A 16,445-nucleotide genomic window follows, 5' to 3' on the forward strand; every position below is an offset into this window, starting at 1 on the left:
TTCAGGGATCATTCCTATGTCTGTTTCTTTTCAAAACTTTTATTGAGGAGGTTTAACAAAGACCTGAGAATATGTTTGTTTCATTTACAAATGAGATAAACTTCAGTGAAAGTAGTTGTTACTCAACATAAGCGACAGGAATAAAATGTAAAATAATTATGATTGAATGAATGGCCCTACCAAAAAAAAAGAAAAAATTAAATCATCCTAGACCAGTGATGGGCAAACTTTTTAAAGAGGGGGCCAAAGGAAAGGAAATGCTCATCTGTCAGTCTGTTTCTAAGCCAACTCTTTTGAAGTTTCATTGTATTGTATCCTACTCATTGTATTCATCAGTTTAGGAATAATGTCGCAGGGCCAGATAGAACATTTCAGGGGGCTGCATCTGGCCCACAGGCCATAGTTTGCCCATCACTGTCCTGGGCCATCTTCTTTTCTCTATATTCTATTCTCTCTGTCTTGGAGATCTCACTAGCTTCCATGAGTTCAAATATCACCTATATGCCAATTTTTAAACAAAAAATGTTTGTTGCCTGTGTGCTTGTCTATGTGTGTGTGTGTGTATATATAGACACGTGCATATAATTTTTGTTATATATATGATATTTTTATATCTTTATCATTTATCCTATAGGCATCTGAACTCAACATGTCCAAATCAAAACATATTAGCTTTTCTTCCAAATCCTCCCTTCTTTCTAACTTTCCTATTTCTATTGAGGATCTCATCCTCCTTCCAGGAACTCAGGTCCACAACTTCAGTATCATCTCTACTCGCCTCTCTTTCTCTTGTCTTCTCTAGCCTATCCAACTGGTTTTCTCAATTCCATTTTCACATCTTTCACATCCACATCCTTCTGCCATCCACAGTGAGGAGACCATCATCATGTCTAGCCTGGACTATTGCAATATCCTCATTCTATGTCTCTGTCTCCAGTTTCTCCTTTCTCCAATCCATTCTCTTCACCACCACCACCAAAGTGATACTCCTAAAATACAGGCATCTCTCTGTCACTCCCCTTAGCCAGAACTTCTAATGGCGCCTCCAAGACTTTTCTATTTGTTCCTCAAGACTAAAATACGAACCCCTTTATCTGACATTTAAAGTTATTCCCAATCTTGCTCCAGAATATCTTTCTTAGAGGTTATGCAGTATTTTCCTTTACTCTCTCCATGCTGCAACAAAATTGGCCTATGTGATGTTTCCTGTTTAAGATATTACATCTCTCATATCTATGCCGTGATACAAGCTAGAAATACCTCCCTTCCAGACAGAATCTCTAGCGTCGCATAAGGCTCAGATCAGATGTCACCTCTTTCATAAGACCTATCCTAATCCATCTCTGTTGGTTGCTAGTGCCCTTTCCCCTCTGAATTACTTGGTATAGTATAAATTTTATATTTACTTATCCATGTTTATGAGGTTCCCCCTCTCCCCCACAAAAGACTGAAAAATCTTTGAAGGCAGGAACTGTTTGGAAAAGTACCTAGCACTAAATTCTTTTTGAATGAATGGGTGAAGGAGACATACATGGAAGAAAACAGTCCAAACACAAGATGTCATACTACTGACTTGGCACCAAGAAAGAACAGAAAAACCTACTAGCTATAGTTGATCACAAACTGAATGTTAAGTCATCAAGGCAGCACTCTGATTAAAAAAAAAAGAAAAGCCAACATGACTGTATTTTAAGGGACATGAGGACTAAAAGTTTGGAAAATCTCCTTCCTTCATGGTAGTTAAGCCATTATTATATATTGTGTCCAGTGTACTAAAGAAAATTGAGAAGATTAGGAGAAGCGACTACAATAATTAAAGGTTTGGAACTTCTCTGTCTATAGATCTAATGATTTGTCCTAAAGCGCTTAAAAATTCACATTTCTAGAAGCAAAAGCTCAAATCAGATTGACCTCTCAAGATCCCTTTCAATCTTCTGGTGACTAGATGGCACAGTGTTGGTATTCAGAATCAAAAGATCTGAGTTCAGATTTGACCTCTAGCTTCCTAGCTGTATCACCCTAAGCAAGATGCCTAACTTCTCTCAGCCTCAGCTTCTTCATCTGTAAAATAGAGGTAATAATAGCACATGCCTCTCAGGCTTCTTGTGGGTATCAAATGAAATAATATACATAGTTGTTTTTTGCATTCATTAAATCATTATCTAATTGTGAGCTGGAATGATGATGGTGATGATTATGTGAATTTATATAAATCCTTGAAGATGTTTGTATTTTTAGTCTGTTCTTGGGTTAACAGTATCCAAAGGTTTATCACTAGAAAGCAAAATTCCTTTTATTTTTTTTTATTCTATGTTATTCAGTTTCTTTTTTTAAAACCTGTACCTTCTGTTTCATTATCAATACTAAGATAGAAGAGCAACAAGGGCTAGGCAATTGAAGTTAAGTGACTTGCAGGGTCACACAGCTAGGAAGTGTCTGAGGCCACATTTGAACCCAGGTCCTTCCAACTCCAGGTGTGATGCTCTATCCACTGTGCTACCTAGCTGCTATGTCCTTCAGTTTCAAAGACCTTCCCCTCATTCCAGTGTTCTGGGCTTGGGCAAACTGATAAATGTTTGCCCTATTTCTGCCCTAAGGGATTCACAGTAAAATTCCTCTTTATAGATCCAAGAGTACTAAGCTTTATTTGCCCCTTTCTAGATATTCTCAAAGCTATATTATTTCTGACTCAAAAACATAAAAATTATATGTTTTAGAAGTACAGATACAATAACAAAATACACAGATCAAATCATTCAATTCAAGAATTCAGCTTGATGTCCTAGACTTAGTAGGACACCTAGAAGGCATACTTAGGATGAGTCCTTGAACTTTTTAAAATCAACTTTATTATTTTATTTCAATATGATTGCTTTCCTTAGTAATCCTATGCATTTTAAAACATTATCCCAAGAAGGGGCCTATAGGCATCATTAACTGCCAGAAGGGTTCAATGACATGAAAAAGGTAAAGAAATTATATTTCACAGCATTCTTATAAGACTCCAGGCTGTGAATAGGAATGTTGGGTGGAAATGAAGGAGGCTCACTCCTTTGCTCTAGGGGGAAAAAAGGAGAAAAAGAGCAATATAGAACTAAATTGTAATTGGTCTTAGGTCATTCACCAACAAGCTTACTGGAATTTCTTTGTATGTATTTTTTTTTAACTGAAAACTGAATTTCAATAGGATTGGTTTCCTTTGAAATCCTGTGTACTTTGTTTTATTCATTTAAAAACACCTTTCTCAAGAGAGGTCTATAAGTTTTACCACCCTGCCAAAAGGATCCATATCACACACACACACACACACACACACACACACACACACACACACACACACGGATTAAAAAAACTCCAATCTAATAAAAACTTCAAACAACTCTCTCTCTCTCTCTCTCTCTCTCTCTCTCTCTCTCTCTCTCTCTCTCTCTCTCTCTCTCTCCTTGTCTCTTGTTTTCTCTCTCATAATTAAAGAAGAATAGTACATTTGTCTCTTGGGAAGGAAATTGTGTATTGCTATTATTATCATTTATCAAATTTTATATGGATTTTGGTCATCAAATAAAGTAGGATTTCTTTTTGATGTGATTGAAACAACCACAATTTTTACAAACATTAATTCTTAGAAAAGAGGTACTTCTCCACCCCATCCCCCATTAATTCTCTATTGTTTGGATTAAATCTTTCTCATTGTTTGTTAGTACCTGTCTACATGACAAGAAGTAAATTGGAGACAGAAATATTTTTGTATACCAAATAATAGCCATCAGGGATCATCATAACTATATCCTGTTGAGAATGTCAGAAACTACCCTTGAGCCTCCCTAGATTTCCTGGATTTCTAGGGATAATTCAGGCCTAGAGTGCCACTCTTACTAATCTATGGATCCAGACTACCTCCTAAGGCAAGTTAGGGTTCCCTGTATTATCAATTTATACACCTTAGCATAAATATTTAGTAAAGAATCACATCTACAGCATTGACTCAGACCTATATCTAGACCTCAGTTGAACCAAAATCCTATCTGAATGGAAATCTGAATGGAAAATCAAGGCTTACATTGTAGTTAGACCTTGGGAGAAAGTTATTGGGTAAAATGGTATGCCAACCAATTCCAACTCATTTCCTCAACATTAATTACTGATCCTTTAAACAAATAAAATGGAAAATGTGATATCCTTGATTAAACATGGTAAATATGCTTTTAAAATCTGTGAAATATTATTTCTTTGATCTTCCATTAGCTTAAAAAGATAATTGAGTTTTCAGAATAATCTGGAATAGTAAGCAACAATTATTAAAAAGCTCAAGGATACCAAGTTCAACTAACAGAAAAACACCTCCTGTGCAAGAAACAATTATAACAACTACCCTAGTCCCCTCTGTGTTCTGTCCCTGCAGTGTTAAACTAAATCCAATATTCCCAGAGTTCATGCTTTGTCTTAATTACCTTCCCACTGCCACAGTGACTAACAAGGAATTTGGCTACGGCCCCTTTTCCTTATACCTAGAAAGAACAGGTCCTGGAGTCAATGTTGTATGATATTCCACCATATTGAAGCCTTGTCATCACTTATTATGTAAAGCCATGGTCACTATAAATTTAAAAAAATTTATTTCCTCCCTCTTTTTTTTTCCTAGAAGAAAGATCCTGTGAGATTCTAATTTATTTAAACCTTTCCAGTACTTGCTATATAAAGGCATGATCATTAGAAATTCAATAATCTATTTATTTCTGTACTTTCTCTTTCACTATGTCTTGTGCCTTTCTGTCTGATTCTCTGTCTTCCTTCCCATCTCCATCTCTATCTTGCACTGTCTCTGTCTTTTCTTCTCCCTCTCCCTCATCCTTCCCCTCCCCTTTTCGCATTCCCCTTCTCTCTCTCTCTCTCTCCCTCTTCTCTCTTTCCCCTTTCTCTTTCTCTGTCTCTCTCTATTAAATTCTTTTTTAAAATTTTTTTTTATTTTAAACCCTTAACTTCTGTGTATTGACTTATAGGTGGAAGAGTGGTAAGGGTAGGCAATGGGGATCAAGTGACTTGCTCGGGGTCACACAGCTGGGAAGTGTCTGAGGTCAGATTTGAACCCAGGACCTCCCGTCTCTAGGCCTGGCTCTCAATCCACTGAGCTACCCAGCTGCCCCTCTATTAAATTCTTTTGATGTGAAAAGACCTTGGAGGTACCCTAGACTCTTCCTTTTAGAGTGTTTACATTGAGTCTTCCACAGAGTGAGCCTGAATACAAGAGTGCTGAACTTAGTACTACTGCTCACCATCTTGCAGGCATGGCCCTTGTGAAGATGACTTCACTTGACTAAACATAATGCTATTTAGCTATTTCATCTCTCCTTATGCCTTGTATGATGTGTTTCTACACATTACCAAAAGAGTCCTAACAACACACAAAAAAATATGATAGTTATATTCCCCCACCAAAAAATTAGAAGTTCACCTTACACATTAAGGTACTTCAAGCACTTCCATGAGGGATCACTCCCTTTTTATCTCCAATAAACTCCTTCCTTAAATATACTTTTCAAAATCCTTATCTCCCACCACCATGAGTCATCTCTCTTGCCATTGCCACTGAACCTCTCAAGATCTCCCCCTACTCCCCAGCTGAAGTGATCTCTCCCTCTTCAAATTACTCCTCCAGCGCCTTACTTGGATCTCTCTTTTGCCCCCCGTTACTCTATTAATATACTTATTTATGGATGGTATCCCAACAAGCAGAACATAAGCCCCTTGAGAGCAGAAACTTCTATTTGAATTTTTATATCTACCGCACCAAGCACAGTCCTTGCACATAGTAGGTACTTCATAAATGGTTGAATTGAATTAAATATTTCTAGGTAGCTTAACAGATAGAGTGTCAAGCCTGAAGTCAGAAAGATTTGTTTTCTTGAATTCAAATCTGGTCTCAGACACATCCTAACCGTGTGACCCTGGGCAAGTCACAACTCTATTTGCATCAGTTTCCTCCTCTGTAAAATGAGATGGAGAAGGAAATGGCAAGCCATTCCAGGATCTTTGCTAAGAAAACCCCAAAAGGGGTCATGAAGAGTCAGACAAGACCAAACAACACAAAAACAGCATTCCCCACTCACACCATAAGAGAATAATCAGGATGAGACTTTCTTTACCTATGTGTTGGCATACTTTGGGATATAAATCTCCATCCGACCCCTTAATTTAACACTTGATCTTAGCCAAAAGGCAAAGAAGCTATCCCTTCATTTTACAAATGAGGAAACTGAGACCTGAGTCAGAATAGATTAGGGGCTCTTTTACATAGCTTCCTAGGCCATATAAAATATAAAAGATGCTTATTTGTCAGTATGGCTTATAGGAAAACTGAATAAATCATAAGGAAAATAGAAATGTACAGGGGTGCACCTTCATTTAGTTGGAGCTGCTAAATTATGTTGGAAACAAATAGTTCATGTAATTGAAAGTCCTGCTTTTTCTTCCTGCCATTGTTTTTCCACTTTGGGAAACAAAAAAAAAAAAAAATGAGAGTTGGAGCAGGGCAGAAATAGCTCTCCTGAAGAAATTTAAGGAATCCAAACCTCCAGTGTTATGTTAGAGACACTCTTTATCTAATCCTTTGGAATCACTTTACTATTAAAAAGATAAAGGAATTAAGTTAGCCTCTTCAAAAAATCAAAAAACATGGTTATTTTTCTGCATCATTCCAACCTTGCACACAAGCTGTGTTTCTAGTTTAATGCTCTTTTCACTATTCTTGGACCTGTCTACCAAGTGTTCTTAAGCTTTTTTGTGTTGTGAATGCTTTTGGCAGTCTGGTGATGCTCAATACTTCTGTGGTTTGTTACCTACACTCATAATTGAAGGAAATGCTCAATTTCAGCAAGAAGTTAGTAAAAATAAAGATGTGATTTTTCCCCCATCCAAATTTACAGACCCTCCGGAATCCATACATGTTAATCCATCCAGGTTAAGAACCCTTGTTCTAGATTAATGGTTCCCATCCTTTTTATTGTCATCTGTGCAGGAATTTCTTCCCTTTAGATCACTGTGAACCTCAGGGAAGGGCAGAGGTGGCCAAAGGCAAGCCAGGGCACCAGGAATGGTTCTAGCTTCACAATTTCTTTCAATTTTCACCACCTGCTCCCTGAATAAACTTAGAAAACAGGAAAGAGCACTGGATCTCTAAGCTAAGGGGTCTTGATTGGCTCAGGCAATGGTCTACAAATGTATAGGTGTATAATCTAATGAGGACAAAAAAAGGAAAATATGAGGCAAATAGGATATAGGAACTGTAAAATAAAAAAGAGTAAAACCATATTAGAAACTAGAAGATTTCCAAGATCTGTCAAGGTAATAATGTCTTTTTACCTTGAAAACATTGCAGTTCAGAGTCTGAGCTGCTTCCCCTTCACATATTTCTTCCCTTTTACACTAAATATATCTTACAAGTACCTAGGTATTTATATATTGTCTCTCTCCTTTGAGAGCAGGGTCTGTGTTTTATAACCCTTGTCCCTAGCACATTGCCAGGGACACAGGAAACACTTAATAAATGCTTGGTTAATTTGGCTGACTATTGACTGATTACCTTAGCAAGAATATCTCTAGAAGGTCACCAGGCTAGAATTATCTACCTTCAGAAACAATTCCAGTGACTCAGATTCTGTAGACATGTTTTAATGGCCTCCCTTTAAAAAATTATAATAACTTATGCCTTTGTATTTTTTTTCATTATAACTTTTCTTCTAGAGTATTACTTGCTGAGAAAGAGTGTAAAGTAAGGGAGCTTATAATTTCCATGTTTAGGGATTGATAATTATATTTACCAACCTTTAGCAGAGGTTACTATTGAGCAGGATTCTACCCAAAGAATTGTTGACTAATTGAGTTTCAAAAGTTCTCTTTGCCAAGTCCTATCCAACAACACCATTGTGTTCCCCACCCCACCCCCAAACCCCTTCAATTCTTAAGCCATATCCCATCACAGTGGAACTGTCCAAGACTATTGCCAAATTGCTGGCTGCTCCTCAGAACGCCCATCCCTTCTCTCACTACAGAACTTATGGTGCTCAATTATAACTAAGCAAGGGACACTTCCTCTCAGGGCTGTGGTTTGTGGCAGCTAAACATTTCTGCTGTTTTAAAGGAACCGACAATATTGACCATTGGGGAGGAGGAGCTGACTTCCTTGTAATTGGATGCTGAAAGCAAGAAAATTATCCAGAATGATCTGGACTGTCCATCACATTTGTCTCTCAAATCTGCTGTGAGCCTCCCAGTGTGCTACTTCTGCTGGTTCTCACTTGGCACCTCCATTCCTCTACTGAAATAGCAGTGTTATTTCTGTCAGGTGCAGAGTGATCTCCTCTGGCTGCTGGTGGCCAGCCCTGCTTGAAGTCTTCTCTGCTACGTACCCCTCCCTCCAGCCCTTTCTGTCTCCCAGGGAAAGATCTCAGACACTAGCAACAGAATACCAGCTGTAAACAGGTTCTTTGCTTTGGCTATTAATATTTATTTTGCTTCAGAAGAAGTGACTGGTTCTTTAGTTTAGGGCAGGGTTTTTTAAGACACATTTTGCTCTTATTACTCCATTTTACCTAGATCTAAGTTAATGTTCTTTTTTTTTCTGTAGCTGGCAAAACAGTTAAGTTTGAGGATGTCTGGGGAAGATAAGTGGTCAGACTTCCTAGTCCTTGATATAAATAAGAGGCAATACCTTTTTTGCATCTCTGTCCCCTAGGGTCTCCTCTCTAGGAACAGTCATCTATCCTGTCTAGCAGGGACAACCTGATCCATATTCTCCTTGGTCTTTAGGAAGCCCTATGTTCACCTAAAGATGCTCTGGTTATAATCTTATTGCAAAATGTTTTAAAATTTTCTTTTCACTTGCCTGATGCCCCTTCCCTCATTTCTCCATTCTGAGCCCAAGATTTTGAATTTCAACAAGACATTTAATGAGTCAATCTGTACTTAAAACCCAACACAAGCACAGATAGGGAAGAATCTAAAGTCAAATCATGGGATCAGAAGGGACCTTAGAAACCCAAGTCTAACATTTTACAGATGAGGATACTGAAGACTAGCCCAGAGTCTCTCTATTGGGAAGCAGCAGAGATGGGATTCAAACTCGTCTCCTCTGATCTCAAATCCAATACCCTTTCCACTATACCATATTGCTCTTATCGCTCTTCAGCTATTTTAGTCATGTTCAACTCTTTGTGAATACATATTGGGGTTTTCTGGGGAGACACAATAGAATGGTTTGCCATTTCCTTCTCCCTTCTAAAAAGAACACAAGTAATCCAAGGTAGCTCAGTTTCATTCTTTATAAAATCTGAAATACACTGGCTTGCTTCTGTGTTGGGAAAATTTGGGTTCACCATTGATTCATTTTGGCTATGTGATCCCAGCCAAGTCATTTAACTACTAATTGCTCCCGGGCAATTCTCTAAAACTATAAACTGCAGAATAGTTGTGGATCTACACTAGGAAAGGCAATCTGAAAGGCTTCCTCACTTAGTGAAATTGCAAGTCCAGACTCTACCCCATTTACACACACACACACACACACATACACACACACACACACACACACACACACGAATACATGAAAACAACAGATAGTATCAATCCCCCAACCTCTTTTGAGGATATCAGAATCAGGCATTCTATTTCCTCTAATAATAATTCTCCTTTCCTGGAGTCTTACTAGCCCCAAGCCTTAGTTTGCCAATCCCTCATAAGCCTGATTCCTTCACCTTAGCTTCTGTGCTTCCTCTCCAAGTAAACTGAACACTTCACCAAAAGTGAACCCTACTCACATCCATCAGTATCATCTACTTCCTCAATTTAGGGATACGATGGTGACAGAGAGAAGACTCTTTTAATAACTGAGAAGGTAATAATTCTATTTCACGAAGTTGGTAATTTGGTTGGCAACCAGACTTTCTAATGAAATTTAATCATATCAGACAGGCAAATTAACAGAATGTATAATGACATTCAAGAAACCCATTAATACATTTTGGAGATTATAAATAAAGTCAATGATATTGATAGCTGACACTACACTGGTCCTTTCTCTCTTTTGATTATCTCCAGTTGATCCTGTATATATCTTATGTGCGCTTAGTTGTTTGTAAGTTGGCTTCCCCAATAAACTGGAAGCTCCTCGAGGGCAAAGACTGTGCTTGCCTTTCTCTGTATTCCCAGCACTTAGCACAGGGTAACACATAGTAGGTGCTTAATAAATGTTTATTGACTATCTGACACTGTTATTAACTCTATTTTTCAACTGACTGAGTTTCCTAGTTTGCTTTCAACATCCTGGTGATAAAAGTACAATAATCAATAAATAGGAATGGTAATATAAATTTGTTTCCATATTTTCTGCTTTTCTTTAGAGTGTTCTCACAGCAAAGCAATTGGAAGATATGGTTGGTCCCCATTTTGTATGTAGGCAATGTATAAAGGGGGAAAGGGGATGGTAATTTAACCCCAAAGCTATGAATTTACATTTTTTGTGTTAAGAAAACTTTAAGAAGCAGATAAGTTCTTTCATCTCTCCCATGGTAGCTAATAGTTGTTAAGATCCTTATCTAAGCCCAGAACTTCTTAGCATCATTTTCTATTCATTCTGTCTAAATTCAAGTTGAATCCTTCTTTCTAGCCCACACCAATCTGCTGTGGCCACAAAGTACCTTATCTTCTTACAATTACAGGGAGGCTTCTAGTTTGTTCCAAGGCATCAGGGGCCACCGAGGTAATACAGTGGATGAAGCACTGTCCCTGGAATCCAGGGGACCTGAGTTCAAATCCAGATTCAGATATTTATTAGTTATGTATGACCCTGTGCAAGTCACAACTTCTGTCCCTCTACCTACCTCAATTTCTTCATCTGTAAAAATTGACATAATAATAGGATCTACCTCCCAGGGTTGCAAGGCTTAGAAGAGGTAATATTTATGAAACATTTTGCAAGTCTTAAGGCACTATACAAATTATAGTTATTGTTGTTATTAAGAAAACAGCCTAAGGTGTGAAAGTGACAGCACTTCTTGGTTCTCATAATTGTAAAAAATTGATAACAGCTGCAAGCAAAGAGTTTGCCAGAACTTTCTCATGTGAATGAGTCTCTTTCCTGGAAAGTTTACCTTCTAAAGAAAGGCGGGTTTTCACTATACATAGCAAATAGCTTATCTTAGTATCAAAATTTATCTAAGGCATATTATGCCTTTTCACATATAAAGGTCTCATGACATTCTAATTTAGGCTAAAATAGACTTGTCTTTTTTAACTTCAGAAATAATGTTTTAAAGGAGAGATGGTCTACTAAATTAGAACTAATTTTTTAAGTATTCATGCTTCATCCCAGCTGTGTTGGGTTTAAATCACAGAATTTGTCTTAAAGTTTCAAGAAAACCCAAGTGGACCCAAACTTTAGGTGTGTTTCAAATATGGTACAATTTCCTTGTGAAATAACACTTTGAAGGGAGAGGTAATGCAACTCAATACACAAAATGCTGGACTTTATGCCTCCTTTCCCCTCTCTTCTCTACTTTTCTTATTTTCCAATACAAATATTTTAGTGTTGCTTAAAGTCATTATGAGTTAGAGAACATGGGAATGCTTATTACATAATCCCTAAGGTCTCTTTCAGATCAATTAAATCCCTTTCATTGCCATATTAAATTAGTTTTGACAGCTTATCTAGTCATCAAAAGTCTTAAGTTCTGGAAAAGATGTTAGGGACCATCTAATCTAACTCCTTCAGTTTACAAATGAGGAAACTGAGACCCAAAGAAAACTTCCTGATTTGTCTAAAGACAACTAATAGGGGAGCAAGAATCAGAACCCTTGCCATCTTGTCCACTTGTTATTATAATAACATTCACTTTTTCAATCAATGTGAATAAGTATCCAATAAGTGCTTTTTTGTAGATAGGCAAATTTAGGTGCAAATTGTAACTGTAGCAGACATTCCCATGTATGTAAAATGTTAAGTGGCCTTCTGAGTTTAAAGCAACACAATTTTCATGTAAGATGTGTGAGTGAATATTCAGTTTACTCATTTATAAAAGGAAGGGTTTGTCAAATGAGGTGAGATGTGGGCATACACATATCCATATACCCTTACGCAGAGAGATAGATATATGCGTGCATGCATATGTAGATAGATTTTAATAACATTTAAGATCTGAAGGAGACCTTCAAGATAAAGTAGTAAAAAATATCTCATTTTTTAAATGAGGAAACGAAGTCACAGAATGTGTTGCGCCATCTAGTTAATGACAGAAATGGAAGTACAACCCAGTTTCCCAATAGCTAGTGTGCTTTCTTCCACCCTGCACTTAGATAAATATATGACATTTCAGTAGCCTCTAGATTAGACAATTACAGTAGATACTCTGGTTTTTCTCATGAGTGGAAATCTACAAAAAAACTTCCCAGAATGAATTTTTAACTAATCAAGATTTATTACCACTAGGGGCTTCTTTAGGGATTAAAATAATACAATTAATGAAATCAGAGGGGATGCTAATTAAATCCTAAGTGATAATAGAGAAACTATTAAAGTGACCCTATAGTAAATACCAAAAGTTACATAACTACACTTTATTTGGTGGGATAGCAGAAGAGCATAATAAAAAGCATATTTTATTGTTATTTTGATGTGATCATTTTCAGTGGAACTTAGTACACCCAGTGCCAAGATGAAATATGATTGCAGCATCTGCTTTTTAGTGCTGCAAACACAAATAAAATTTACTTTCTCCTAGTAATTTTATCCCCTAATTGTTTTTCTCCCTAAGCATTTCATATGTTATTTGAGGTAAGTGATACTTTTACTCTATTCAAAAGTAAGATCTTTTCTGTCATTCTGTGAATATAATCAGCGATAGAATTTCAGAATAGAAAAAAGAATTTGTAATGTGGATTCTTTAAGAGGAAAAGAGTGAGGGAAGAGGTAAAGACCTTTTAGTCATGAATATTAAATCTCTTCCACCTTAGATAAGTTTTTCTTGAAATGTTTTACAGTCATATGTGCATAAAGTAGAACCCATGCAAAGAAGACCTTGAATAAACAAAATATGGAGAAGAATTAGCCTATGGCTTCGGGTCGGCATATAGCAACCTAATATATACCAAAAACAGTATAAACTGATTTTAAAAAACCGATTCTCCTTTATTACATAATTATAAACTATAGCTGTTGAGACACTAGCCTAAGGACTCAGAATCATAAAAGAGATTGTTTAAAAACTGAAATAATAGTAAGTTTTTCAGTCATAATTTAATGAGCATACTCTAGTAGGCTTCTATTCACTAGAAAATATTAAATCATTCCACTTACATTTTGTTTGACTTTCATGAGCACTTTGTGAATAAGGCATGCAGTTTTATGATTTCAAGTTGGCTCAGTTTACCAGCTAAGACAATTACATCAGAAGATCTATACTGTACCAAGAAGATATATACATTGATGCAATCCAAACACCCCAATACATAAAGAACCAGAAAAGCTTATTCAGATTAATGAGGGCATGGGGGGAATTGAGGAATGATCTAACCTACTGAAAATGTACCATTTCACGTTTAAAGCTTATAAACATGAGTTTTTTTAAAAAAGGCATACTTACTATAATTAGTTTGTTTGTCTTGTGTCCCTTTTACTTTTCCTCGTTTATCAATCCTCAGATACCACTGTGTTCGACAGAAAAGTCTTCTCACTCTTACATCCCCTCCTTCCATGTAATCATAGCTTCTAGTGTGTCGTTCAGGGCTGGAACAGTTCACATTTGCACCCATTTGCTCTGGATTCATGTCATTGCAAGCGAAAGCTATGGTGCCCACTAGACAGATAATGTGAAAGCATGATGTGTAGAGCAGAGTTGGCAGGATCCATGTCAGTATCCATTTGTGCATTATAGTGCAGTGCCCTGGGTGTTCAGGAATACCATAATGAAAATTCAATCTCAAGTTGGACCGTGGCTCCTAGGTCATTGACCTCCTTCTACCTTGGCACTGAATGGTAGATCGACTTAAATGAGATTGGTGATTCTTTCCAAATGGTGATCCTTATCCCTTTAGTCACTGATATCAGGAGATGGCTCCTTAAGTACCTTTCAGTTGAGATATCCCTTAAAAAACAGGTTGTAATAACCTCAGTTGTCTGGACCTGCTTTGCTACTTGAATCCTCTGTTTGCATTGAAAGCAATAAAAAAGAGGAGGGGGAGTGAAAAGTTGCATATATAAATCTCAGTAGACAATCTTGATTATTAGTTGGTATGGTTTAACTTACACTTTTTAAAGACTGAATCATGCAAACTGTACTTCCAAAGAGGACATCAATACCTTAAATCGATTGTCTCTCCTGCTTACATTAGTATACATATATACACAGATACATTCTTTGTTCTACTATCCATTTCTATTTCCTATTTTCTAATAAGATTTTTGCCTTTAAACTGCTGCTTTAAATAAACTTCTAAACTTATTCCTAGCTAAATGCAAATGCCTCTACATTTCTTTATTTCATGCTTTCACTTTTGTGGTTAACCAATTATTTTCTACAGAACTGCCCACATTTGTCTGGTTTTAAATGTCAGGACAGCTCTGGAGAACTTCAACCTTATCTTTACATAAGCTGTATGCAGGGTAATTGCTATAGATCTTAACAGCATGTTAGAAAATCTGTTAACTCTGCTTCTCCCCTCTAATTCTGAACAAAAAGAGAAAAAGACATTAACTATTAGAAAACCTTAAACATTATTTTAAAGGACAAATAACAATAACTTACTTGTTTCTCTTGATAACAGCTGGATATATAAGTATTCCATTTCTGTTGTCTGCCTTTTGCAACATGAGACTCTCTACTGTAGCTAAAAACTATTTCTCAGCTGAGAGACTCCAGCAGAATCATAATTGTTTCCATAAATCAACACGCAAGAGGATTTTCTCTGTGTGTGTGCGCGCGCGTGTGTGTGTGCGTGCTCGTGTGTGTGTGTGTGTGTGTGTGTGAGTGTGTGTAGAGCCTGTTATTCAGTGCTTTTCGATAAATACCTTTGCTGACCTCATTGGAAGCAATTAAAACTTAACCAGTGAGCTGTTAGTTGAATGCACCAGCAAGAATAAAAGGAGACGTGTGCGGTGTCCAATGGTCATCAGAGGGAGCTATGAACATAGTTTATACTGAAATCTCAAAGTTGGTACTTTCTAGAAACAAATTGCTCTGATTCTTGTGAAAAGGATGAGACGGAGAAAAAGAAAAACCGAGAGAATCTTTCTTGACAACAATTTAACATGTAGTTTTATGTGCTCAGACAAAAAAACAAATCTTTTTCAAATATATACAGAGCTTATTTTATTTGTTAGCATATCTTCCCACAGTTTCATATGTACATGTTGTACTTCTGCCCCTGGGCTGTCAGACTTAAATTATTGGGTTGTTTTAACTCACTTAGAAAGGCTAAATAATTTACTTTACATATGACACAAGCATCTATTATTCTCATGTGAAGGCTATTACTTGTTTTATATGAGACAATTTCGATAGATTAATTTTTATATTTGATGGATGAACTAGAAGTTAGAAGACCTGGGATATATAGTCCCAGATCAACCTCTGACTAACTTTATGAGCTTGGATAAATCAGCTTCTCTGGGCTTCGATTCCTTCAACTGTAAAATAAGGGAGTTGGACTAGATAATCTCCCAAAGGTCTCTTCCTACTCTAAAATTTGATAACTCTATGACATAATTCATTTTAGTACCGGCAAGAGAAAACATAGTTGGCTTCAAAACTCCTCCTTGGAAAATAAGACTAGGTTTTACAAATTAGATATCCGAATGAAGTCATCCATCTAATGGAAAAAAAAAGGAGCGCAATACATTAATGGTAGCATGTAAAAATGCAAGGATTATAAACATGTGATGGACAGAAAAATAAGTTCTATTTCCTCACACGAGTCATTTCCTCCTTTGACTTCCCGCGCCAAGTTATATGTTGAGATACTCAGGTATTTCATTAGCCCTCTCCTGTAAGGTAATTCTCTTGTCACTCTTCAGTCAATATTTTGATAAATTCAAATTCCCTTCCTAAACGAACAGGCTCCCCTCCCCAAAACCTCTCTTGTGCTTGAGGTTCGCCACATCACCACCAGGTGGTGCATGTGGACCAAAGAGGGAAAAGACCATTAACTTTCAGTCCATTCATATCGAGGTAATATGTATGTTGAGCTGGGGGGACGCGTGTGTGAGAGAGAGGAATGTGTGTGACAGACAGACAGACAGACGGACGGACGGACAGACAGCTAGACAGATCAAACAAAATTATAAGAACTTTTCCAATTGCAAGAAACAAAAAAGTAACAGTTCTTAAGATTGTAGAGCAGGAGAATCCCTACTGAGCACATGATTACATCTTCAGGGAGAACTAGAAAACTCTATATTA

At 37.0% G+C, this 16,445-nt stretch overlaps 2 protein-coding genes across 2 annotated transcripts in view; one reads left to right on the forward strand and one right to left on the reverse strand.

Moving 5' to 3' along the window:
- Positions 1-13,931, reverse strand: part of FGF7 (fibroblast growth factor 7) — a 79,518-nt gene extending 65,587 nt beyond the window's left edge. The window contains exon 1 of the mRNA XM_044665182.1: positions 13,632-13,931. Coding sequence (XP_044521117.1) covers positions 13,632-13,917 — 286 coding nt within the window. The 5' untranslated portion in view covers positions 13,918-13,931. The remainder of the gene's footprint in view (positions 1-13,631) is intronic.
- Positions 1-16,445, forward strand: part of FAM227B (family with sequence similarity 227 member B) — a 336,182-nt gene that overhangs the window by 183,971 nt on the left and 135,766 nt on the right. The window lies entirely within an intron of this gene.

The sequence above is a fragment of the Gracilinanus agilis genome, chromosome 2 (assembly GCF_016433145.1).
Source record: "Gracilinanus agilis isolate LMUSP501 chromosome 2, AgileGrace, whole genome shotgun sequence".
Classification (NCBI taxonomy): Eukaryota; Metazoa; Chordata; class Mammalia; order Didelphimorphia; family Didelphidae; genus Gracilinanus; species Gracilinanus agilis.